The 27,510-nt window shown below is 46.0% G+C and overlaps 1 protein-coding gene across 1 annotated transcript; it reads left to right on the top strand.

The window, feature by feature from the left end:
- Nucleotides 1-4,267: 4,267 nt before the first annotated feature.
- Nucleotides 4,268-14,323, top strand: KLK13 (kallikrein related peptidase 13). The gene is made up of 5 exons (XM_008966189.4): nucleotides 4,268-4,891; nucleotides 9,321-9,507; nucleotides 9,847-10,115; nucleotides 11,270-11,406; nucleotides 13,174-14,323. Exons 1-5 carry the CDS (start codon nucleotides 4,840-4,842, stop codon nucleotides 13,360-13,362), a joined length of 834 nt encoding a protein of 277 aa, XP_008964437.3. The 5' UTR covers nucleotides 4,268-4,839; the 3' UTR covers nucleotides 13,363-14,323.
- The last annotated feature ends 13,187 nt before the right edge of the window (nucleotides 14,324-27,510 follow it).

The following is a 27,510-nucleotide window of genomic DNA, read 5'->3' as shown; positions in this document are numbered from 1 at the left end:
CTGAGTGGGACCAGGGTAGCAAAGATGGAATGTGGTAAGAAACAGTCAGATTCTGGATCCACCCTGAAGATAGAACTGATGGAATTTGGTAACAAAATGTATGTATGGTGTGAGAAAAGGGATTCGACGGTGAGACTGAAGTATTGACCAGGTAATGAAAAGGATGGTGTGAACATCCACTGAGAAGCCCAAGACCCACAAGAGAAGTATGTTTGGAACACGGGAAGGGCAGAGAACAGAAGTTGGTTTTGAACATGGAGATGTTGAGTAGGCAGCTGGATGTTAAGTGGAGAGTTTGAGAGTCAGACCTGGCTGGAGACATAAATTTGGGAGTCGTCAGCATGTAGATGGTATTTAAAGCCACGAGACCAGATGAGATCACCGAGGGAGTGAATATAGACAGAGGAGAGAAGAAGGCCAAGGACCGAAGCCTGAGGTGCTCCACCATGTAGAGACTGGGGAGACAGGAAGAAACCACCTCCAGACACGGATGAGAATCAACCAGTGAGTGATGAGGAAAACCAGGAGAGCATAGTGTCCCAGAAGCCAAGGAAAGAAACAGGGAGTAGTCCACTTGTTAAACGCTGCTGATAACTCCAGTAAGATGAACCTGAAGAGACGGCCCTTGGATTCAGTACCGTGGAGGTCACTGTTGCCCTAAACAGGGGCATGGTTGGTACAGCAATGGGAGAGAAAGCCTTCATAGTGTGGGCTCCAGGGAGGACGGGAGGACAGGAATTGCAGGCAGTGAGCTTAGCCAACTTTTTAGGGAAGGATTGCAGTTGTACAGAGCAGAAAATGGGCCAGGAGCTGAAGGAGAACATGAGAGTGGGGAGAAATTTTTGTTGGTTGGTTTTCAAATTTTAACGAGAGATGGGAGAAACTGTAGTATATTTGCATGCTAATGGGGCTGCTCCTTGGAGAAGAAGGAAAACATGTTGCAGGAAAGAGAACAGAGAACTGCTGGCTGGAGCAATGCCCTCCAGAAGGCAAGAGAGGACAGGATACCAGCACCAGTGGAGGCGTCTATCTTAGCTGCAGGTGCAGACTGTTCATCTAGAGAAATGGGAGAGGAGACAGAGGATGTGGGCACGCAGGTAGGTGGCAAGACCGACCTTTCTAATTTTTGCTATTCTGATGGATGAAAGCGATGTGTTATTGCTGCCCGGGATGCATGATGACTGGAGCCACATCCTGAATAACACGGATCCAGCTCTAAAGAAGAATCCATGTTTCTCAACTCTCTGTGCCTCTTTCTCACCAAGAGTCTGCTTCTCACTGGGCATCTCTCTCTTTCTACCTCTGTGCCTCTGTCCTTCTCTGAATTTTCTGTCCTCTCCCACCTGCCCCATCTTTCTGTCTCTGTGTATTTAGCCCTTTGTATCTCTCAGTCTTCCCCTCCCTTCATGTTTGCGTTGGGGCCCCTCCTCTGGGCCTGGGTGTGGGGCCTACTTTCTCATCCCAGCTAGCATTTCCAACCAGAAGTTCCAGTTCCTGCTTGACAAAGAATCCCATTTTGAAGCCAAGATAGGGAGGGGCCTCCTGGAACCGTCAGATGCCTCCATCTTAAGCTTTACTTATTTAACAGGAGCATTGTGGCCCTTGGTCCATGCCACACTCTCTTCGAAGCATTTTTGGGTATTAATCCAGTTAACCCTTCTCCATAAGGCAAGTGCTATTGATTGTGCCATTTTACAAATGGGGATGCTGAGGCACAGAGCAGTCACATCACCTGAACTCAGGCAGTCTAGCTCCAGAGTCTGAGGTCAGAACCACTAGGAACACCATCTCTTTTTCGGGTCCTTTCTTCTTCTTTCTCCAGCCCGGTTCTCTGTGGTGGAGGAAAGACCTGCACCTGTGACAGAAGCGCACTTGGATTTGGTCCAGTTTGTGTGTGACTTTCAGCCGTGGGCTTGTTCATCAAGTGAGGGGGTGGAAGGTGCCCAGCCCTCAGTGGGTCCATGACCTCACTTCAACCAGAGCTACCCAACCCGCGTTTGGCCAGTCATAACCCCTAACATCAATTTGACCTGGCACTCACCCCTCAGCAAATAACAAGGCCAACCACCCTCACTCCAGGCTCCAGCTTTTCCCAAGTGAGAAAGGCTTCTCTGGAAGCATGGACCCAGGTCACAGGAGAGTACAAGTACCCCGATTTCCCACATAAGCTGGTTGTCGCACTTAACCTGGCATCCTACCTCCAGCCACACCACCTGAACACAATTCCACTCAAAAAGTGAACTCAGACCCCGCCATGTGAGGTGGGAGAAGTCCAGGGTGGAGAAAGACACCTTGAGAGGTGGGGTATGACCCAGCTCACCCCCACCAAAACCTACTGCATCATAGACACTCAACCTCATGGCCAGTCCTCATCACCCATGTCAACCCACTACCCCAGCTCAACCACATCTTAACATTTCCCCATCCAAAACCTCAATCTTGGTTCCATCTTCAGCCCCAACCCAACAGTACCCCAACACCAACTTATCCCTAGATACCTCCCATCTTACAATCTAATCCTATCCCAAAACCAGCTCAACTACCACCTCCAACTCTATACCCATCCTCATCCAATTTTCATTCACCTCCCCAAACTCATTGCATTCCTAATGTTGTCATCAGGCCCATCCTTAACCATAGACTCTACTGATTTCCTATATTAAGCCATATTTTTCTTCTTAGCAAAATACTTTGAAATGGACCCAACATTGGACACTGAGGTGTCGCCAATGCAAAGTTAGATGGGTTATCTGATTTTATGAGGTCTCTGTACCCTTTCCTGTCTTTGAGCCACTTTATGACTCTAAATTGTAGGTATCTGAGAGCAATGCAAATAATTCTTGTCCAGAAATGTTTAAATGAATTTTGCCAGGTGGAAGTACAATGGATTTCCCTCCTCCTCCCAGTGTGGAATAGCCAGTTTTGCATCTATTTGTAAATTCATTTCAGCATTCCTCGTTGTCTCTGTGCATATGGCTCTTTGTAACATCTTACTGGCTCTGCCATTTATTAATGAGTCAAGATACAATCTTTGACATATGTTCATTTCATATATGTCAGAGAGTCATGGTAAGACCATGTTTTAAAAGTTACCCTTTGACACTAGATTTGATCTCCACATCCAAATCTGAACTCCATCAATAAGGACTGTACAAGTTTCCACGTGAGCCCTCGCCCCATCCATCTCTATTCTTTATCCTCATTGTGACACCTCCGCTCTCTCACTCTTTCCAAACTTCATCTGGTCCACGTCCCTGGCTTTCTTCCAAATTCTGACCCCACCTCAGTCCTTAATCCCTAATCCTGTCCCCTCCACCCCCTAGGATTAACTCAGGGCTCCACCCAGTCATAGTTCCTGGAGACACCTACTCATTCCCAAAACACCACCCCTTCCTCCTTCCTCTCCCCCACCCCCAATCCACGTCTTCAAAGCTTTCCGACTCCTGCTTTTTCCTCTCCACCTAGGTCCCCGTGGACTCCCTCACCCCCTCTGGCCCTGCTCCTAAAAGGCCATTTCTGGAAAATGTTGCTTTCTCAGGTCCCATCTCTGCCCCCATCCAAGTCCGTGGGAGTTGATTTTCTATCCACCCAGCTGATGATTTCCTTCTTGTGTCCGGTGGTTGGCGGGAGCAGGGAGGCAGGATGATGGGATAATTGTGCGTGTCCTTGTGTCTTTCAAAAGAAAAAGGGTTGAGATGAGACTGGGAATTGGAACCTGGATGTGTTGAGAGCTAAACCTGAGATGAGGTTGGAGATGGGACTGGGGTTGAGGAACAGGCTGGAGTACTTGGTATGGTTAGGGATGGATAGGGAGGTGGGAATCTGATAGAACACGGCCATCTGGGGGCTGACTGCCTATTAAGAATTATGCATGGGGTTGGAGAAGAGGTTAAAAAACTGGGTGCAGAATGGGTTGAAGTTAGGGATGGGCATGGAACTCAGCGGGGCAGGGGGAAGGAAATGGGCTTTCCCCTTACCCTTTTTTGGGTCCTGAGGCCTGAAAGTTCACAGTGGGTTCAACTCTGCCTTGGGCGGGGTCAGACCTAGGTCCCAGCACGTCCTGGAAGCTCCGCCCCAAGCAGAGGGCCAAGCCCAGGTCGGGGGTGCCTGGAGACATCCCGCTGAGCCACTGGGGGTGGAGAGGGGGAGGCCAGGGACCAGGAAATGCTGAGTGAGCTGGGGGAGGGAGTTCAGGGGTTAAAAGCCATGGTTCGGGGCTGAAGTTCTAGACAGCTGGCGGCTGACGCTCCTCGCGGGCCCCTCACTCAGGTAGGGTCTGCCTGGGGCGGGGGCGGGGAGCGGAGGAGGGCAGGAAGGGGAGAGAAGAGGGGATAGGAAGGATGGGGAAAGCAGAAGGGCAGCTGAGTCAGGGAGAGGGAGAGTGAAGCTAGAGTCTCAGATCTAGAGAGAAACCTGCAGAGACGGAGAGAGGCGAAGGGCGCGGACAGATAAGAACTTGGGCTAATACCAAGCGTGTGGACAGGCCCAGAGGGGTAGAATGGAAGGCAGACTCTGGAGGAAAAGGGCGAGAGTGCACCGACCACCCAGCTCGCCAGAGGGCAGGGGAGGAGGGACGGCTTCCTGGGGTGAGGGGCTGCACGCCGGAGCCCCAGGAGGTTGCACACTGTTCCTCCCACCTCGCCACCGCACCCCCACCAAGGATGGAATTGGAGGTGGGGGGCAGATTCCAGGGTCAGGGCTGTCAAGAGTGAATGAGGCGAGGAGACATTCAGGAGCAGAGAGGTTTCAGACGCGGAGGTTCCGGGCACGCCCTCAACACCCCCTTCACCTTCTCCTCAGGCCCCGCCCGCCCTGCCCTCCCCTCCCGATCCCGGAGCCATGTGGCCCCTGGCCCTAGTGATCGCCTCCCTGACCTTGGGCTTGTCAGGAGGTAAGAATGCGCGGGGGTGGAGGCGCGGCGGCCATTCGGGACAATGGTAGGAGGGGTCAGGCCGGAGGGGGAGGGGGCGTGGGAGCCGCGAGCTCCGCCCCCCGCCCACTCGGGGCCGGGTCCAGTGGGGACAGCTCAGAGCTCTTCCTGCTTGTCCCTGGGTGACCTGGTTTCCCGGCTGAGGTTGGCCCTCCGACCCCAGACCCCTCACCTCCCAAAATACCCTCGCAGCAGCCCCTCCCGCGTTCAAGGCTTCCTGTCCTCTCTGGAAAGCTGAAAGACATGGGTTCGCGTCCTGACGCTGCCGCTTTGAGCCAGTAGCCTAGCAGCTGCTTTGTGCCTAAATTGTTTTCATCTGGAAAATGGGCTTAATCTATAAGTGCTTACCAGAGAAGGTCACTGTGAATATTGAAACGAGGTAATGCGTCGAGCCTTCAGTCTGTCGCAGGTAGAAGGGACTTGAAAGTTAGCCACTTAGCCGTTATTATTTTATTAGTAGTATTCCTTTTTTTTTTTTTTTTTTTTTTTTTTTTTGAGATGGAACCTTGCTCTGTCGCCCAGGCTGGAAGGCAGTGGCACGATCTTGGCTTACTGAAACCTCCGCCTCCCGGGTTGAAGCGATTCTCCTGCCTCAGCCTCCCGAGTAGCTGGGATTACAGGCGCCCGCCACCACGCCCAACTAATTTTTGTATTTTCAGCAGAGACGGGGTTTCGCCATGTTGGTCAGGCTGGTCTCGAACTTCTAACTTCAAGTAGCCCGCGTCAGCCTCCCAAAGTGCCAGGATTACAGGCATGAGCCACCGAGCCCGCGGGGCCTCTAGTATTCTGTCTTCATACTCAGCCCCTTCCAGAACCTTCTAGATTGTTATTTTAATCCTTGGGTTGACCCCAAACCTATGTGACCTCACCCCAAATTGGTAGTCCTTAAGATCCTTATGGATCTTTCCCATCTTTCCCTGCCGTTGTAGGCAGGTTCTCTGGAAACCCCATTCATGAATCATTTATTCATTCAACAAACAGCTATTAAACACCGGCCACTGTGCTGGGTGCTGTACAAGCAGAGACACAGTCCCTGCTCTCAGCACCTGGAGTGTAGCGGGGACAGACGCAGATGTTATTCAAACAATTATCCAAATAATTAGTTAATAATTATCTTGACATGAGGTGAAGACTTCAAGGAGCCAAGCCAGGGGCCTAGAGATGTAATGGCGGCTTCCCGACCGGAGGCCTTCCCAAAGGGCTTGACCCTTGAGCCAAGACCTGAAAAAGGAGGGATCTGTGGGTGCCTGGCACCTGGCACCATCCTTGGCCTGAAGGTGGGGTGGCTTTTCTCCTCTGGCGACACTCCCTGGATTCATGCCCGTGCCACTCCTGAGTGCCACACCCTAGGCTAGGAGACCCACACGCTACACCTTGTGGAGTCCTCAACAACCTGGCGAGGTAGGTGCATTGTAATTACTCCAATTTCATGGCAGAGAAACCTAGGACTCAAAGACAGAAGGCTCCTGCTCCAATGACACCGGCGATGCCTGAGTCAGAATCCTAATCGAGGTTGTTTTCCCTGTCCATATCCTGGACTTGAGGCTCTGAAAACCATTTTTATAACTTTTGACCTAATCATTTGCTTAAAGTTAGCTTTTTTTCTTTTTTTTCACTCAAACAAAAGCATGTTCAAGTTTATATTACTGTCCTGAATAGAGAATAGAATTCTTTGTCATAAATAGAAGGTAAGGAAGGAAATAAATCCTGCACAATGAAAAGAAAATAATATGTTTATTGGGTTGGACCACCTGAAATTGCTGATACTTGACCCTTTTTGACCTTCCTAAAACAACTTTTGCAGATGGTTCAGTGTAATAAATGTTAGGTGGCCTGATGAGGCTTCTGTGTCCTCCTGGCTTTGAAAAGTGAGCTCAGTGAGGATTAGGGAGGTGTTAAAACCATATTAGCACCATCCTGAGACTTTATCCTTGACAAAATCAGGTTTAAAAGAGAACTGGATGCTGGTTCAGCGTCTGAGTGTGCGATTTAATGTTACTTAAATCTCATCTCTCTACCATCTAAAATGATCCTGTGCTCACCGATAACTTCTGTCCCTAACTGCAAACCACTGGGCTAATCCCACTGCTTGCCCTGTAGTTGGGGAAACTAGCTAGGGAGGCAAAGGGACCTCCTGTCGTAGCTAATAATTAATAATAACATTTCCCACTGACTGAGTGCTCTCCGTGCCACCTGCTGTGCTGCACGGTTTGAAATGCAGGATCATCTTGAATTCTTCAACTGCGCAATGAGAGATGAACTATTACTTTTTCTACTTGACAGCTGGGGAAACTGAGGCTGGTGATTTGCATAAGGTCACACAGTCACAAAATGGCATGCATGTTCAGGATTGGATTCTCCCTGTCCCACGGACCCCTGCTGTGCTTTCAATGCCAGACACAGTGCCTGGCACACACAGCATTTATTTACTGAGCCCCCATTGTGTGCCAGGCACTGTGTTAGGTCCTGGGAATATGGTACCGAATAAAGCAGTTAAGGTGCCTGTTGTCAATGGAGCTTACAGTCAAAGTGGAGAGATTTTTAAAAACGAATATATACAAATGTGAAGAGAAATGAATAGCAATCATTGTTCTGATGAAAACCAACTGGAAGAATGTAATGGGGGAGGAGTCGGGACCAGGAGAGTCAACATTAGACCAGGTGGTCAGGGAAGGCCTCTCTGAAGAGGAGACATTTGAGCTGACCTCTCAGAATTAAGAAGGACCCAGACATACAACCTCTAAATTCTGAGGGTCATCCAGTAGAATATTCCATATATGTATATACGAAATATCCTATATCTGTGCTGTCCAATTATCCACTAGCCCCTTCAGGCTATTGAACATTTGAAATATGGCTGGTGTGACTTAAGAACTGAATTTTTAATTTAGTTTTACTTCATTTTAATTAGTTTAAATTTAAATAGCCACATGTAGCTAGTGGCTACCATATTAAACAACATAGGTCTGGAGAAAGGACTGTGCAGAGAGAGGGAATAGCAAGTATAAAATGTCTAGTATGGGGGCATCCAAGATGATTTAAATTCTTTTTTTCTTTAAATGCCTGGTGTGTTTGAAGAACAGGCCCATGAGGCTGGACTAGAGGAAGTCAGAAGAAAGAGGTTGGAGATGGGGTCAAAGAGGCTGGCAAGGGCCAGACAGCACAGAGTCCTGCACACCTTGGGAAGGCTTTTTGGATTTTATTTTAAAGAAAGTTGAGCCTGGGAACAACATCTGACTTTCTCTGTTTGAAGAGTCCTCAGCCTACTTTGAGAAGACTGGATCGGAGTGATGTAAAAGTGGAAGGATTTAGGTTAATGTTGTAGTCATTTGGGCTACAGAAGATGGGGCATGGACCAAGATGGTGGCAGAAGTGTGGAGATAACTGGATATTTGGGAGATAAAACCAATAGGAACTGGTTGTGAGTGATGAAGGAAAGAGGAGAAGCAAAGATGACTCCCAGGTTTGGGGCTGAGCACTGAGGTGGGAAATACTGGAGCGAACAGTTTTGATTGAGAAGAATCAAGTTGGGAATACAAAGCTTAAGATGCCTGTAAGGCATCCAAATCAACAGTGTTTGAGTTTTGAGCTTAAAGAAGAGTTCAGGGCTGGAGATGATTAGCCTATAGCTGGTATTTAAAGCCATGGAGGCAACCAGTATATATGCAGTGAAAGGATAGAGAGATGGGTGGAAAGATGATTGGATGGATGCATGGATGGATATATGGATAGATGGATGGATGGATGGTTGGATTGGATGGATGGATGGATGGATGGATGGATGGATGGATGGATGGATGAATAAATGGACCAGTGGATGGAGGGACAGATGAGTGGATGGATGGTTGGATGGATGGATGGATGGACAGATGAGTGGATGGATGGTTGGATGGATGGATGGATAGATGGTTAGATGACTACCTAAATGGATGAATGGATAGATGGATGAGTAGATGGATGGACAAATCAATAGGATGAATGGGGGATGGATGATTGGATAGATTGATGGATAGATATTGCCTAGGTGGATGTGTAGGTCAGTCTCACTTCTACCTCCTGAAATCCATCTTCTGGTAGAATGATATAAAAAATGCATGTGGAGAGAAAGTCAGGCTCCTGCTTACCTATCAGCAACATCCTCATTTTGTGAACTCTTCTGTTAACCCCCAGTGGAGGATTTGGTACTTCCTGGGAAAAGAATGTCACCTCTTTGCCCTAATTCATCTCCACTTGGTCAAGAATAGCAACTGCCACAGGTCGGCAAATTCATCTTCAGTTCCTGGTCACCCAGGGCAATAATCTGTCCCTTACCCCAAACCCAGAAACCACAACTCCAGGGCTCCTCTGCCCCCTGGATCCCAGTTTTCTAACAATCTCTCTTCTTTACCAGGTGTCTCCCAGGAGTCTTCCAAGGTTCTCAACACCAGTGGGACCAGTGGGTTTCTCCCAGGTGGCTACACCTGCTTCCCCCACTCTCAGCCCTGGCAGGCTGCCCTACTAGTGCAAGGGCGGCTACTCTGTGGGGGAGTCCTGGTCCACCCCAAATGGGTCCTCACTGCCGCACACTGTCTAAAGGAGTATGTGGGGGCCGGGGGAGCATGGGGTAGGGATGAGAATGGGACTGGGATTGTGGATGGGGTAGAGTTGGATTTGAGGATGGAGTTGGAGTTAGGATTGGGGATGGACATGGGAGTGAGAATGAGGTTTGGGGTTGAGATATGGGGATTGGGTATGGGAATAGAATCAAAGTAGGGGATTTGGATGGGATTGAAGTTGAGGATGGGGGAGATGTATTTGGAGATGAGGAAGGTAGGATGGAGAAGAAGTTAGGTTGGGGATGGGAAGAGGTTGCGGCTGGGATGGGGATGGAAATGGGCTCATCTTCTTTCCTAACCACCTTCTTTCTGCACCCACAGGGGGCTCAAAGTTTACCTAGGCAAGCACGCCCTAGGGCGTGTGGAAGCTGGTGAGCAGGTGAGGGAAGTTGTCCACTCTATCCCCCACCCTGAATACCGGAGAAGCCCCACCCACCTGAACCACGACCATGACATCATGCTTCTGGAGCTGCAGTCCCTGGTCCAGCTCACAGGCTACATCCAAACCCTGCCCCTTTCCCACAACAACCGCCTAACCCCTGGCACCACCTGTCGGGTGTCTGGCTGGGGCACCACCACCAGCCCCCAGGGTATGCACCCACACAGGTGGCCTGAGGCCCCATAGGAGTGGCTGGGGAAACAGGGGCAGAGATGGGAGGGAAGGTCTGAGGTAGGTTCCTTTATATATAAAAATATAAATAAGTAAATAAATATATATATTTAAAGTTAGCTGTATCCTTTATATAAATATAAATTCATGAATATATAAAAATATGAGTATATAAATTCATGAATATATAGAAATATAAATAGATCTAATATATGAATATATTATATGATGTATATTATGTATTATATAGTAATATAATTATATATTATACAAAAAGTATACAAATTAAATGTATTTTATAAATTATAAAATTTATCAATTATGTATTTTAAACATGTATTTCTGCATAATGTATATTTTACAAATATATAATCTATATTTAAATTATATATTATAAATGTATTTTATAAATGTATACATTTATATGTTTATATACTGTAAATGAATTTTATCATTTATAATATATAAATCATACATATAAAATGTTTATATTTCTATAATTTATAAAATGTTTAATATATTAAATATGCTTATTAATGAAATGTCTAATAATTCAATTTAATAATTAATTCTATATCATTACTTAGTAAGTATAATACATTATATATGTGAATATAAAGTTGATGTATATACCGACAAGAGCCCTTTGCATCTCCCTAGCAATCCCTGACTCTCTCCCAGCCTCATGTTTGTATCTTTCTCCTCAACATGCCCTGTCTCTCTTCCTACCATTCTATCCAACTCTCCCGTAACTCTTCCCATCCCTGTTCCTGCTTTTCCCATCTTTAATTCTCTATTTCTGACCATCTCCCTATTCCAACTCCCTCTCTCCAACTTTCTCTCCCCAGCGCTGGCTCCACCACTCTCCTTATCAACCTTCCATTCTCTTGTCCCTTCCCTCCTTGTCCTTCCCTCCACTTTTCTCCTCATCTCTCCCTTCCCCTCTCTCCCATGTCCCTCCATATTTCTGTCACTTCCGTTGCTTTACCCAGATAGGTGCTCATCTCTTCTCCCATCTTTCTCTTCCCATCTCAATTTTCTATCTACTCTTTACCCATTCAACTCGCCTATTTCACCTTCATCCCATATCCTATCCAGGTCGGATACCTTAGACCTTCTCTTTCTTCTCCCCAGTGAATTACCCCAAAACACTACAATGTGCCAACATCCAACTTCGCTCAGATGAGGAGTGTCGTCAAGTCTACCCAGGAAAGATCACTGACAACATGTTGTGTGCCGGCACAAAAGAGGGTGGCAAAGACTCCTGTGAGGTGAGGCCGGGAGGCTGGTGGGTGCCTTGGACAGGATAGAAAGCCAGAATGGAAGTGACAGATGCTGGGGAAAAAGCTTTGTTTCCAGCCTTAGGGGAACCAATCTTTATAAGATACAATGTCCCCTCACATAGGAGGTCAAGACAAAAAGGGGTACCCAGGGATGGCAGGAATAATTCATCATAAGCCCCAGCTTTGACTGAGTGGCTGCCCAGATCCCTGTGTTGAGATGCATAAAGGTTGGTATTCTTTCACTTGTGAGTGAAACCAACTCAAACTGGCTTAAACAAAATGCAGGCTTTTGTAACTGAAAATCCAGGTTGTCTGGCTTTAGGCACAGATGGATCCAGGTATGCAAATTGTGTGTTTGGAATTCTGTCTTTCTTTTAACTCTCAGCTCTTCTTTATTCTGTTTTGGCTTCATTCTCGGTTAGATTCTTCCCATGACAAGATGGCCCAAGCAGCTTTGAGCTTACATCCTACCCTCTAGGCAACCCTATTAGAAAGAGAACCTCTCTTTTCCAATAGTTCACACAAAAGTCTTAAGCATGATTCTCACTAGGCTGACCTAAGTCATGTGTCTTGAGCCATCACTCCACCAGAGCTGTGGGATTCTCTGATGGGCCAAGCCTGAGTCACATAGTTAACTGTGGGTGCTGGAGAGGGGCAGGGACAAACTGCATGGATTGGAAGTGGAGAAGGGCAGTTTCCCAAATGAAAAAATCAGGAGAGGCTGTTACCAAAATAAGGGGAAATGGCCAAGTACAGTAGTTCATGCCTGTAATCCCAGCACTTTGGGAGGCTGAGGTGAGAGGATTACTTGAGCCCAGGAGTTTGAGACCAGCCTGGGCAACATAGTGAGACTCTGTCTCTACAAAAAGAAAAAAAAGTTTTTAAATTAGCCAGGTGTGGTGGAGTACAACTGCAGTCCTAGTTACTCGGGAGGCTGAGGCAGAAGGACTATTTGAACCCAGGAGTTCAAGGCTGCAGTGAGGTATGATCATGCCACTGCACTCCAGCCTGGGTGATAGAGCAAGACCCTGTCTCTAAAACAAAAAGAAATAAATAGAGCAAGACACTGTCTCTAATAAATAAATAAATAAAAATTTAAAAATGAATGTTTAATTTTTTAAAAAATAAGAGGAAATGGATACTACATGAGCAAAAAATAGCCTTCATCAATAAAGAAGTTGAGATTTGATTCAGTGAGAAAGAGTATGATACTATATTAATGATATGTGCCTTGATCGATTAGTGATGTCTGCCTTGGGCCCAGGAAGAGAAATAGACTTACACGTGTGTTGCATACCCTGCCCAGATATGGATGGGTTCACTCAATAGTGAGAGACACAAATGAGCCTTAAATAGGAGCAGGGTCAGCTGGTGTGGGGCAGGGGGTGCAAGGTGGGATTTAGTACCAGGGAAACAAAAATGGGTATGAAGTAAGTTGTTACCATTTTAATGAAACTGAGGAACAGAGAAAAACACAGAAATTTCTCTGTGTCTCTCTTTCTCTGGGCCTATCTCTGTCTTTCTGTCCCTATTTCTGTCTCTTGCTGTCTGTCCCTCTGTGTTTGTCTTCTTGTCTGTTTCTCACTGTCTTCATTGCTTTCTCTCACACTGTGTGTGTCTGACTCTGCCTCTCTGAGTCTCCTTCTCTGTGTGTCTCTCTCTCCATCTTTCACTCTCTCCCCACACCTCCCTGTCCCTGCCTTGTTCAGTCCCAGCAAGGACCCACCTCTTTCTCTCTTTCTTTCCCCAACTCAGGGTGACTCTGGGGGCCCCCTGGTCTGTAACAGAACACTGTATGGCATCGTCTCCTGGGGAGACTTCCCATGTGGGCAACCTGACCGGCCTGGTGTCTACACCCGTGTCTCAAGATACGTCCTGTGGATCCGTGAAACAATCCGAAAATATGAAACTCAGCAGCAAAAATGGTTGAAGGGCCCACAATAAAAGTTGAGAAATGTACCGGCTTCCATCCTATCACCATGACTTCCTCACATGGTCTGCTTAGCCCTTCTCTGCTTCTTATTCCCAGTGTTCCATTTGAACCAGTGATCCATGTCCTGAAAAATGCTCAATCCCAGCTAACATTCCATGTTTCAGAAGCATTCAGGCACTGCCAGGCTTGCAGTCTCCCAGATGTTGCGTCCCTGAAACATCTCAACAACCTGAATGTCCCAACCCAGACAATGGCCCAGGTCTCTCAACTGCATCAGTGTGGCTTCCATGAGCCCAGATCACCACCTGAACGTTCTGTCTGTGGCACATTCTTAAATATTTCCATCAGCCCATCTCAACAATATATGTCCTATAAATGGACCATCCTTGACAACATCCTCTAACTCTTCAAGTATTTATTCAATGCCAGTATCCTAGACCTTCTATTTTTTGCACTCAAGAAGGCTCTAGACTCCCATGATAGTTCATCCTGAAAATATTCTCTTATGCCCACAATCTTCTGCCCTGACAACATTCTGTGTACCTCTGTGACTCACCACAGCTAACATTGGATCCTCAGAATAGTTCATTCTCACACTGTTATGGGTATCTCAGATGTCCCAACCCAACCTGCATCCCACATTCTTCCAATACCCCACCTCTGCCAACATTCCCTCTCTGAATCAATGGCACCCTAGTCTCTAGAGTTATAGGGTTCAGTATACCAAAGGGTCTTCTTGCCTGAACTATATTGTCTACCAAATATTCCGTCTTGTATCCCCTCCATGAACATCCTTGTTCAGTGTCCCTTGCTGTTACATCTTTGTGCATGACCCTAAAATGTAGTGCAAATCCTTGCTTTGGACAAGTTATAAAACTCACAGTCTCTGTGCTTTCTCATCTGTAAAATGGGTTCATAATTTTTTTTAATTGTAGCATTATTACAAGAATAAATGTCAAGCATTTATCACTATTATTATTTGCATGGTTCCCATAAAATATTACTTTAGAATGTTAATAACAGCCCTTCGAATTTGCAGAGTGTCCAAAAAAAGTGTTGCACTGATTTATTTTCCTCAGGAGACATTTCTTCAGTGTTGACTATGTGCAAGCACTCTCCTGGGTGTTGTTAAATATAGTTTATTTACTCAACAAATACTTGTACCTATCAAGAGCCAGGCACTATTGCAGAGACAAGTGATAACCAATGAGTTAAACAGATAAAAACTTCTGCCCTTGTAGAACTTACATTCTTTTCAAGAAGTCTCCATAACAATGAATAAAGAAATAGGCTGTCAGGTGGTGCTGTAAGCCATAGCAAGAAATGAAACAAGGGCCATATGTGGTAGCTCATGCCTGTAATACCAACACTGGGAGGCCAAGGTGGGAGGATCGCTTGACACCAGGAGTTCAAGACCAGCCTGGACAACATAGCAAGATCCCATCTCTACAAAAAAGTTTAAAAAATTAGCTGGACATGGTGGCACAAGTCTGTAGTCCCAGCTAATCAGAAGGCTGAGGCAGGATGATTGCATGAGCCCAGGAGCTTGAGGCTGCAGTGAGCTGTGATTGTGCCAGTACACTCAAGCCTGGGTGACAGAGCAAGACCCTGTGAAGAAGAAGGAGAAGGGGAAGGGGAAGGGGAAGGGGAAGGAGAGCAAGAGGAAGAGGTAGAAGAAAGGATTAAGAATTGGGAATGTAGGGTTGTATATGTGGAAGGGGTGGCATTGCAATTTAAACAGCATGGTCAGGGAAGAGGACCTAACTGAGATGGTAACATTTAAAGAAAGACCAAAAGGATGAAGGGAAGGAGCAAAGCACATATCTGAGGAGCAGCTGCTGGAGCAGGGGATACAGCTAGTGCAAAGGCCCTGAGGCAGGAGCCTGTTTGGTGTGTCTGAAGATCAGTGAAAAGGTTGGTGTGGCTGGAGCTGGGTGAGCAAGGAGGAGAGGGTGGGAGGTGAGGGCAGAGAATGAACGGAGCAGACTGCATTGGGTCCTGTGGGGCACGACGAGGACTTTGTTTTCCTCTGAGGGAGCCAGGAGCTATGAGAGGGCTCTGAGCAGAGGAGGGACTTGAACTGATTTCAATGTGCACAGGATTCCTCTGGCTACTCCATGGGGAACAGACTCAGGGGGCCCAGCGAGGAAGGGACTACATTAGCCCAGGCAAAAGGTGACGGTTCCCGGACCAAGGTGATTGCCGTAGAGGAGGCGAGAGGTCAGATTCTGGATCTGTTTGATGGGACTGTTGGACCATATCTGCCAACATCAGATGGGGGAGTGTGAGAAAAAGAGAAGAGTCGAAAATGACTCCAGCAATTTGGCCTGAGCAACAGGAAGGATGGAGCTTTCATTTACAAAAATGCGAGAAACTGAGAGGAACATGTTTTAGGGCAGAGATGAGGAACTTTTGTCTTGAACCGTTTATTAGACACTCAAGTGGAAATAAACTGTTCTCTGAGAATTTATAGAAAACAAACAACTATGGCCAGGCATGGAGGCTCACACCTGTAGTCCCAGCACTTTGGGAAGCTGAGGCGGGCGGATCACTTGGGGTCAGGAGTCAACACCAGCCTGGCCAACATGGTGAAACCCCGTCTCTACTAAAAATACAAAAATTAGCTGGTGGTGGCAGGCGCCTGTAATCCCAGCTACTCAGAGGCTGAAGCAGGAGAATCACTTGAACCCGGGAGGCGGAGGCTGCAGTGAGCCAAGATTGCGCCACTGCATTCTAGCCTGGGTGACAAACTGAAACCCTGTCTCAAAAAGAAAGAAAAGAAACAACTACACAAACTAAATAACTGCAGATTGTGATGATTTCTGTGTGATGATAATAACAAATGCAATCATTTCCATGAAGGATATAAGCAAGGATTTGTGTTAGAGAATAAAGGAGGAGGCTGTTTTGAATAGGGTGATCAAGAAGGGCTTCTCGGAGAAGGTGGCATGTGGCCAAAGGGTTAAAGGGAGCCGGTTTAGCAAAGAATGGGGGAAATACCTCTGAAAAAGGAAACCACTGGGCCAACGTCCTTGAGTTTAGCCTATTCCAGGATCTGAGGGAAGGCCAGCATGACTGTACAGTAATGATGAACGAGTGACTGGGTAGGGAGTGAGACTGGAGGATTTGGCTGGAGCCAAATATGCGGAATCTTTTTAGCTGTAGTCAGGGAGGTGGTCTTTCTCCCATTGTAGTGGGGGAGCTCCTGGAGAGTGTCAACAGGGGAGGAATATCTGAAATCGGATTATCACTCTGGTTGCTGGGTTACTGGTGGAGACAAGGTGCCAGGAGGGAATATTGGAAGCCAGGAGATGAACCTGAAGCCTACTGCAGTAATCAGTGGGTAAGATGATGGCTCGGCCAACAGAGATGAAGATGGATTAGAATGAGCGTTTTGCAGTCACACTGAGGAAACTCGGCAATACAATCAATCGTATTATTCACAGTAGTTACGTTCTATAAAGTCACCTCTAACACTGAATTAGCAACTATTAAAGCATTGCTTCTAGGGGGGAAATATAGGTTCCTTCGAGCCTCTGGTCACAATCTTTTTGTCACCTGATCAATATATAACCTTGTTTTAGGTGTGTTTCTCTTTAAAGACAGCTTAATATATATGCATTGAACTCACAGCCGATGGCGATGTAACTCATGCCTGAATGAAGCTTCTCTAACATGTGTATTTTCTTTTTAAATTTTTCAAAATTTATTTTATTCATTTTATTTTTTTGAGACAGGATCTTGCTCTGTTGCCCATGCTGGAGTACAGTGGTGCAATCGTAGCTCAGTGCAGCTCTGAACTCGTAGGCTCAAGTGATCCTTCCGCCTTAGCTCCTGAGTTGCTGGGACTACAGGCGTATACCACCATGCCCAGCTAATTTTCTTTTTTATTTTTGTAGAGATGGGGTCTCACTCTCTTGCCCAGACTGGTCTCAAACTCCTGGACTCAAGTGATCCTCCCACCTTGGCCTCCCAGTGTATTGGGATTACAGGCATGAGCCACTGCACCCAGCTTTGTGTGTTTTCCCATAAGGTACATCACAGCCTTCCTGCACTTAGGATGCTAGACGCACTTTACCACTGTCCTGAGGGGGCATTTTAAACAGCGAAATCAACAAAAATGTGCAAAACGTGGCACTAACTAGACCACAAAAAGGACACTTGTTTACAGAATGAGAGCTGAAATAAGGGACAGCATCGCCTTAATCGACCTCAGCTGGGAGCATGCACCTCAGGCAATTCAAATTGTTCACCACTCTGCATATTTGCAAACAGCCGCAAAAGTCCCAAGAGTATTGGTTTGGGGGCTACCCACAGATTTTATCAAGCAGGTAAATTTGAAAATACAAATTTCATGAATAATGAGGATCAACTGTGTCTGTGGGGGTGAGGGTGAATGTTGAGGATGATTCCTGCGTGATTCCTGGTTATTTCAGGGGAGACTATAGTTTAGTGTTCAAAAACACAAAGGGTGGAGTCTGAAAGATCTGGTTTTGCCACTTTATCTTTTGGGAACCTCAGTTCTTTAATCTGGTAATAACAGGCCTTACTGCTCAGGGCTGTTGGGAGGACAGAGTGAAAGATTGGCATTTAAAGGCTCTGCACACAGCAACTTCTGAATCACCGATCCTGGTCAATGGAGAAGCAGCATGACACAGTAGCTACGGAACACAGTTTCGGGGGCCAGGCTGCCTCGGTTTGAATACTAGCTCTGTCACTTGTTGAACTGTATAGTCTTCAAATTGCTCACCTTCTGTGTGCCTCAGTTTTCCCATTACTCAAGTACGTATAACAATGGTGCTTAACACCAAATGGCTTTAAGACCTAAAAGCAAAAGGTCAAACTACAAAGTTAATAGAAGATAATGGCAGAGGCCGGGCGCGGTGGCTCACGCCTGTAATCCCAGCACTTTGGGAGGCCGAGGCGGGCGGATCACGAGGTCAGGAGATTGAGACCATCCCGGCTAACACGGTGAAACCCCGTCTCTACTAAAAATACAAAATATTAGCCGGGCGTGGTAGCGGGCGCCTGTAGTCCCAGCTGCTTGGGAGGCTGAGGCAGGAGAATGGCGTGAACCCGGGAGGCGGGGCTTGTAGTGAGTGGAGATCGCGCCACTGCACCCCAGCCTGGGGGACAGAGCGAGACTCCATCTCAAAAAAAAAAAAAAAAAAAAAAAAAAGAAGAAGAAGATAATGGCAGATAACATTTTTGTGATTTGGGGATGAGGAAGGACTTTTCTTCCTCCTCCTCCTCCCCCCCCCCTTTTTTTTTTTTGAGACAGGGTCTCACTCTGTCACCCAGGCTGGAGTACTATGATGCAATCATAGCTCACTGCAGCCTCAGCTTCCTGGGCTCAAGTGATCCTCCCATCTCTCAGCCTGCCAAGTAGCTGGGACTACAGGTGCATGCCACCACACCCACCTATTTTTTGTATTTTTTGTAGAGACAGAGTTTCGCCATGTTGCCCAGTCTGGTCTCAAACTCCTGGGCTCAAGCAATCTGCCCACCTCGGCCTCCCGAAGTGCGGAGATTGCAGGCGTGAGCCACTGTGCCTGGCCTGAGGAAGGATTTTTTAAAACTTCAGAAAGACAAATCTAAAGGCAAAATAATGTTTAATTTCATTACATCAAAGTTAAAGATTTCTGTTCATCAAAAGACACAATGGACAAGGTAAATCAACATGTAACAGCTTGAGAGGTGACATTTGCAGTCTGTACTATTGACTTAAGATTGACATATTGACCCAAATATGCAAGGAAGTCCTGCAAAAAAAAAATAAGAATAATGAGCAAAGGATATGAACAGATTTATAAAGAAGGAAACCCAAAAAACTCATACAAAATATGCTCACACTCATTAGGTATCCAAGAAACACAAATACAAATAACAGTTGCTTTACATTTGTTAGATGGATTTAAGAAAATTTCAAAGTTAAGTAACCCCAAGTATTAGCAGAGATGTGGAAACACAGGAACGCTTGTGCACAGCTGGTGTGAACGTACATTGGTGTGGTTATTTCAGAAACTAATTTGGCATTGCTTGGCTGAATTAAGTATATGTACATCCTAAGACCTAGTAGTTCCACTTCTGGATGTCTACACAAAGGTAATAATTATGCACATCACAAAGAGGCAGAGATATAAGCTCTCTGTCACACAGTATTTTGCTGTGGTGGAAATTAGAAGAAACCTGGTTACCTATTAATGGGGGAGTGGATGATAGAATGTGGTGGATTCCCCCATGGAGGACTTTGCAGCAGTTAAAAGCAACAAACTAGAGACAGCAATAGGAATCAAATCTTAAAGGTATAGTGCTACCAACTACAATGGTGAAAATTTAAAAGACTGACAATACTAAGTGTTGACAAAGATATGGGCCAAGTTGAACTGGCACCACACTACTGGTGGCAATGCAAAATGGTACAACCACTTTAGAAAACATTTGACAACTTCTTTTTGTTGTTGTTGTTGTTGCTGCTGCTTGTGTGTTTTTGAGACAGGGTCTCACTCCATCACCCAGACTAGAGTGCAGTAGCACAATTATAACTCACTGCAGTCTCAACCTCCTGGGCTCATGCCATCCTCCCACCTCAGCCTCCCAAGTAGTTGGGACTACAGGCATACACCACCATACCTGGCTAATTTTTCAAATTTTTTGTAGAGATGGGGGTCTCACTATGTTGTCCAGGCTGGTCTCAAACTCCTGGGCTCAACCAATCCTCCTGCCTTGGCGTCCTAAAGTGCTGGGATTACAGGCATGAGCCACTGTGCCCAGCCAGCAACTTCTTTTTTTTTTCTTTTGAGACAGAATCTTGCTCTGTTGCCCAGGCTGGAGTACAGTGGTGCTATTTATTTCGGCTCACTGCAACCTCTGCCTCCCGGGTTCAGGCGATTCTCCCACCGACTTTCCGAGTAGCTGGGATTACAGGCACCCACCACCATGCCTGGCTAACTTTTGTATTTTTAGCAGAGACGGGGTTTCACCATGTTGGTCAGGCTGGTCTAGAACTTCTGACCTCAAGTGATCTGCCCTTCTCGGCCTCCCAAAGTGCTGGGATTACAGGTGTAAGCCACCTGCACCCAGCCGCAACTTCTTATAAAGTTAAACTTATGCTTATCATACAATCCAGCAATCCCCACTCTGAGGTGTCTTCCCAAGAGAAATGAAAACATATGTCCACACAATGATTGATACATAAATGTTTGTATCAGCCTTATTTGTATTATAATAGCCAGAAACTGGAAGCAACCCAAATATACAACAACTGGTGAATGGTTAAACAAGTTGTGGTATACCCATACTATGGAATACAGCTCAGCAATAGAAAGGAATGAACTCTTGATATGCGGTCAAAAGACTAAATTACAACACATTTAGTTTCAAGATCTAATCGACTGTGAATTGCAATTCTAGAAATGGGCAGTATCTCATTCTACAAAATAGAATGGTGTTCCCATGAGCTGAGCAGAGTTTGGCTTTATAGGCAGAAAAGGGATGAAGGAAACAGAAATAGGGAATAATACGTGGATTTGTCTTTCCAATGTTATGTTTTTTATAGGGTTAAGACAGAGGGAACTCTCTTATCCTGCCAGCTCAGGTCAACTGGGCCCCTTCTGATTCCTTACTGTAAACCTCCTGGTTGTTTGTTTGTTTGTTATTTTCAAAAACAGTTTGATTCCATGGCAATTAGCACAAGGGACTCCATTCTGGTTTGGTCTGGTCAGCTAGGGCCTAGTCCAAGAGTTTAGTGCAAAACAATGTCCTTCCCATGAGTGTATTTATCAGTGCAAAAACATGGATGAATCTGAAATGTATTATGCTAGTAAAATAAGACAAACATGTATGCAACATTCTAAAAAAGGCAAAACCATAGAGGCAGAGTGCCCGTCAGTGTCACCTGCGGGGAGCTTTTGCAAAAGGGGCACAAGGCAGGCAGCTTAAGGATGAGGGCAGTGAGGGAGGGAGACAGGGAGGAGCTGGTTTATGTTTGGATTATGGAGGTGCTTACATGATTCCATCCGATTTCCAAAATTCACCAAACTGAACACTTAAAGTGGATGAATTTTATTTTATGTAAATAATATATTATTAGAAAATGAAAAAGCATAGTTCTTTTTTTTTTTTTTTTTTTTGAGACAGAGTCTCGCTCTGTGGCCCAGGCTGGAGTGCAGTGGCGTGATCTTGGCTCACTGCAACCTTCACCTCCGAGGTACAATTAATTATCCTGCCTCAGCCTTCCGAGTAGCTGAGACTACAGGCACCACCATGCCCAACTTATTTTTGTATTTTTTATGCTTTTTTTTTTTTTTTTTCAGTAGCGATGAGGTTTTACCATGTTGGCCAGGCTGGTCTTGAACTCCTGACCTCAAGCGATCTGCCTGCCTCAGCCTCTAAAAGTGCTAGGATTACAGGCGTAAGCCACAGTGCCCGGCCAGAAAAAGTACAGCTGTGCGCGGGGGGCGGGGGGGGCGGGGGGAAGAAAAGAATAAGCTACGTACCACAATACCATTGATATGAATTTCAAATGCACACAAAACAACACACAATTTGTAAGGACATATACTAATAAAAAGATCTGTAACGTCGTGAATGTACTGAACGCCACTGAACTGTCCACTTTAAGTGGCTAATTTTATGATTTGTGAATTTCAACTTAATAAAAGGCTATGCAGTAATAAATACGACAGCAAAATACACACAATAATGAGGATAACAGTAAAGGAGACAAGAGAGCGAAAATAATTGCAAAGGATACACAATAATAAAAACAATAGCAAAGGATACACATTAACAAAGATAACGGCAAAATGTACACAATGATAAAGACAATAGCAGAAGGGAAGGGAAATAAAAGAGAACAAAATAAATAAGGAAAACAAAAGAGGGATCCTCTCCAAATCACTAATGAAAATGTGCCACCAACGAATTCAACTCTTTCCACCGGAGGATTAGGGACTACCCAAATGTATTCATAAACTTTTTAAAATGAAAAAGAACAGCACTGACTGTGGAATGCATTTGAGAGGATTAATTGAGCTCCTGTGGAAAGCTCAGAAGAACGCCTTGCACAGAGTGAGAACTCAATAAGTGGTAGCTGTCGTTATTTTCAGTATTGTTGTTGCTCTTATTATTAGTGTAACTACGAGGCTGTCTCCAAGGTCCCAGTGCCAGGAGAGCTGCCTTGAGTGACAGCTGTGGATTTTGGAGAGTAGGAGGCAGCCACCCAAATCCTGCCTATGGAACAGAAAATAATGACATAGCTGGGCTGGAGATTCTGACTATCAACAACACCTCGACTCAGGAAGGCCGGCCAGGTGGTGAGCTACTCAGCGTTCCCTCCCTCCTCCCCCTTCTGGGATTTCTCAGCCACCTGCCCTCCTCTTCCTGTTTTTGCCCAGGGGAATTTTAATAACAATGGAAGCCTGCACTGGAAAGAATTTGGAGAGAACTGGTGGAGCCAGGAGGTGGAGAAGGCTTGAAAAAGGGGGAGAAGCTGGGTGCAGTGGCTCACGCCTGTAATCCCAGCACTTTGGGAGGCCAAGGCGGGTGGACTCCCTGAGCTCAAGAGTTCGAGACCACCCAGGACAACATGGTGAAACCCCGTCTCTACTAAAAATACAAAAAAATTAACCAAGTGTGGTGGCACATGCCTCTAGTCCCAGCTACTTGGAAGGCTGAGACAGGAGATTCGCTTGAGCCCCAGAAGCGAAGCTTGTAGTGAGCCAAGATTGAGCCACTGCACTCCAGATGAGGCTACAGAGTGAGACTCTGTCTCACAAAAAGCAAGAAAGCAAGAGAGAAAGAGAAAGAAAGAAAGAAAGAAAGAAAGAAAGAAAGAAAGAAAGAAAGAAAGAAAGAAAGAAGGAAGGAAGGAAGAAGGAAGGAGAAAGAAAGAAAGAGAGAAAAGCAAAATGGGGAATCAAGGGGGATTTTGTCAAAAGACGAACCAGGCTTTCTGGCATTTGTCCAGGTTGGCACAGCACTGGAAGTCCTTTTATTCCATTCTCCCAAGGCCTCAGCTGGGTGGAATATCATCCTCTCCATCTTACAGAAGAATGGACCTACACTAAGGAAAATCGCTGGTGATTTAACCCCATCCTGGTTAATGGAACCGCATCTTCGATGGCCCCATGGACTTCACCTTGTTAGCCTGGAGAGTCAGGCCAAGCTCAGCCAGTGCCCCAGGGTGAGGCTTTGTAGCTGGGCCCCCGTGGAACTTTCCAGGCTATTGAGGGCAGTGGGGAATATAAGCCTGTGAAAAAAGAAAAACTTCTGCCGAATTAAATTTAAAGGAGTTTAATTGAGCAATGAACAATTCCCGAATCGAGCAGCCCCCAGAATCACAGCAGATTCAGAGAGACTCCAGCGCAGCCACGTGGTGGAAGAAGATTTATAGACCAAAAAAAAAAAAAAAAAAAAAAGAGAGAGAGACAGAGAAATCATGTACAGAAATTGGTAGTGAGGTACAGAATGGCTGGATTGGTTACAGCTCGGCATATGTCTTATTTGAACACAGTTTGAACACTCAGCAGTATATGAATGGTTGAAGTATGGCTGCTGGGATTGGCCAAGACTTAGCCGATGTAACAGGTGCATACTACTAAGTTAAGTTTTCGATTCTGCCTGCCTATTAAGCTAGGTGACAGTTCATCCACAAGGACTCAAATACAGAAGTACAGAGTCCTTCTCAGGCCATATTTAGTTTGCGTTAACACCTGTAAACTAAAAATAAAAACCTAGGCCAGACATGGTATCTCACCCCTATAATCCCAGCACTTTGTTTGGGAGGCTGAGGCGAGGAGAATCACTTGAGCTCAGGAGTTTGAGACCACCCTAGGCGATCATTTCCAACGGGAAAATGGAGGCCTCATGCTGGAGCAGGTTGGAAGCCATCGAGTTAAGCTCAGTCTTTCCCCTTTGGCGGAGGAGAATCACGTGGCCTGAGCTCAAGTTCCAGCTCTTCCCTGGCTGGTTAGAGGATCTTGAGGGCGGTCCCTGGTGATTTGAGAGGCTTTGGTTTCCTCATTCTGGAGCAGAGAGCATGAAAATTATTTAGCAGGGTTGTGAAGACAATTAAATGAGATAACGGGCCAGGCACCGTGGCTCACACCTGTAATCACAGCACTTTGGGAGGCGGAGGTGAGTGGATCGCTTGAGCCCAGGTGTTTGAGACCAGCCTGGACAACATAGCAAGACCCTGTCTCTACAAAAAATAAAAAAATTTTCCGGGCGTGATGGCGAGTGCTTGTAGTCCCAGCGACTCGGGAGGCTGAGGCAGGAGTGTCGCTCGAGCCTGGGAGGTTGAGGCTGCAGTGAGCTGTATTCACGCCACGGCACTCCAGCCTGGGAGACAGAGCAAGACCTTGTCTCAATAAATAAATAAATAAATAAATAAAAATTCTAAGCCCCTCACCAACTGAAAGGACCCCCTTTTGGCCAACGGGACCCCAGAAAAAACTTTAAAACTTAATTCCCTGCCATGATGGGAAGGGAGGTCAGACACGCCTCATTGTACCCTCTGTCTTTTGGGGTTTGGCACAACTGACCAGCATTAATGTTAAAATAGAGATTACAGCTGAGGAGACAAACTCTTTGTGACAGCAAGATACCAGGTTATGCACAGTACCTGAGGCCATGCCAGGCAAGGGTTACGTCATGCACCGTGCAGGTCGCTCTGACCTGGTGGTTTAGTTAACAGATTTCCTTATGTTAACTAAAAACACTCCTTTCTGCTGACTCCGAATTTTTAGACACAGCTTTACTCCCTTAACCAATTGCAAATTAAAGAATGTCTGAGGCCGGGCGCGGTGGCTCATGCCTGTAATCTCAGCACTTTGAGAGGCCAAGGCGGGCGGATCACAAGGTCAGGAATTCGAGACCATCCTGGCCAACATGGTAAAACCTCATCTCTACTAAAAATACAAAAATTAGCTGGGCGTGGTGGCAGGGGCCTGTAGTCCCAGCTACTCAGAGGCTGAGGCAGGAGAATCGCTTGAACCCGGGAGGCGGAGGTTGCAGTGAGCCGAGATCGCACAACTGCACTCCAGCTTGGGCAATACAGTGAAACTCCATGTAAAAAAAAAAAAAAGAAAAAGAAAAGAAAGAAAAAAAAAGAATCTCTGAACTCACCTATAACCTGTAAGCCCATGTTTCAAGATCTCCTGCCTTTTCAGACCAAACCAATGTATGCCTTCCATGTATTGATCTATGACTTTGCCAGTAACTCCTGCCTCCCTAAAATGGATAAACCAAACTGTAATCCAACTACTCAGTGTGCACTTACTCAGGACCTCTTGAGCTTGTGTTCCTCAGGCCATGACCACTCCTATTGGCTCAGAATAAACCTCTTTAAAATATTTTACAGTCTGGCTTTTCCATGAGCAAGCCCAAGTTTCCATTCTAAGAAGTTAAGTGATAAAAAGAGAGAAGCAGACAGTTCGTAGGAGCAATGAGGAGGCAAGAAACCCCAGTCAGGCTTTCTGGAGGAGGGGACTTTGGAGTTGGGCCTTGAAGGTTGATGCTGTGGCCATCTGCAAAAAATGGGATGGATCTCCCCATCCGAAATTTGGTTCGGATGTCAAGACCGATGATGCCACATGCTCACCGAAGGGTCCTGTTCTGCCTCTGTGGGGTGACTGCGGAGTCGGTGCCGTGAGCAGGGGTCTAGGTGATGACCACCACCAGCACCAGCACCAGGGTCTTTCTCCTCTTGCCTTCTGCTCACTGCACTGCCGCCAGCTGGGTGGCATGCTCTTTGAGCTGGATGCTGCATTTGCTGAGACCTACTGAACCCTCTGTTACAGATTTAAGCAGCCTAAGTCAGAAGTTTCAAGAGCTGCTGTTTAGGAACTGGAGTAAGAAGCTGTAACCCTGTTTCCAGTGGCCCTGGTTCATGTATCTGGGCCCAGACCTCTCTATGTGTCTTGAATTGAGTCATGCATCCTAATGACACCATCAGCTCTCAGAGGAAGGATCTCATTCTGTGACTATTGCTTGGTCTCAAGCAGGCATTAGCTCTCTGTTCCAGGGAGCGCTCTGGGACCAGCAGGTTTTTTCGTTTGCAAGGAGTTTTTTGATACAGGATCTCCCTCTGTTGTCCAAGCTGGAGTGCAGTGGCTCAGTCACGTCTCACTGCAGCCTCAATCTCCTGGGCTCCAGTGATCCTCCTACCTCAGCCTCCTGAGTAGCTGGGACTACAGGTGCACACCACCATGACCAGCTGATTTTTCAAATGTTTTGTGGAGATGGGGTCTCACATGTTGCCCAGAGTGGTCTCAAACTCCTGGGCTCAAGCGATCCTCCCACCTTGGCCTCCTAAAGTGCCAGGATGATAGGTGTGAGCCACTGCACCTGGCCAGCAACTTGTTATAAAGTTAAACCTATGCTTATCATACAATCCAGCAATCCCACTTCAAGATGTCTTCCCAAGAGAAAGAAAAACATGTCCACGTGATGATTTGTACATGAATGTTCATAGCAGCCTTATTTGTAATTGCCAGAAACTGGAAGAAATCCAAATATACAACTGGTGAATGCATAAACAAGTTGTACTATTCCATACTACGCTGAGATCTTTTTATCTTTTTTTTTTTTGATGCTTACTGAATATATTTTGGAGTGGGAGTGGGTCCTCTCTACCCTATTTATATTTATACTCTACTTTTTCTCCTCCAGAGAGCCTCATATCAGTATTATCAACTTCTTATAAAGTTAAACATATGCTTATCGTACAATCCAGCAATCCCACTCTGAGGTGTCTTCCCAAGAGAAAGGAAAACATGTCTACACAATGATTTGTACATGAATATTCATAGCAGCCTTATTTATCATTGCCAGAAACTGGAAGCAACCTAAATATACAACAACTGGTGAATGGATAAACAAGTTGTGATATACCCATACAATGCTGAAATTTTTTAATCTTTTTTTTATTATTATAAAGTTTTAGGGTACATGTGCACAATGTGCAGGTTAGTTACATATGTATACATGTGCCATGCTGGTGTGCTGCACCCATTAACTCGTCATTTAGCATTAGGTATATCTCCTAATGCTAATCTTTTTTTTTTTTTAATGCTTACTGGATATATTTTGGAGTGAGATTGAGTCCTCTCTACCCTGTTTATATTTATACTCGATTTTTTTTCCTCCAGAGAGCC

This window comes from Pan paniscus, chromosome 20, assembly GCF_029289425.2.
Source record: "Pan paniscus chromosome 20, NHGRI_mPanPan1-v2.0_pri, whole genome shotgun sequence".
NCBI lineage: Eukaryota > Metazoa > Chordata > Mammalia > Primates > Hominidae > Pan > Pan paniscus.
Note: the sequence above shows the minus strand (reverse complement) of the source record. Positions and strands in the feature narration are given on the sequence as shown.

What these genes read in the sequence shown, in the direction of transcription:
- KLK13 (XM_008966189.4), top strand. Translation starts at nt 4,840, where the DNA reads ATGTGGCCCCTGGCCCTAGTGATCGCCTCCCTGACCTTGGGCTTGTCA. An exon ending in CACCACCACCAGCCCCCAGG is followed by an intron (nt 10,116 to 11,269) that starts GTATGCACCCAC and finishes TCTTCTCCCCAG; the next exon opens with TGAATTACCCCAAAACACTA. An exon ending in GTGGCAAAGACTCCTGTGAG is followed by an intron (nt 11,407 to 13,173) that starts GTGAGGCCGGGA and finishes TCCCCAACTCAG; the next exon opens with GGTGACTCTGGGGGCCCCCT.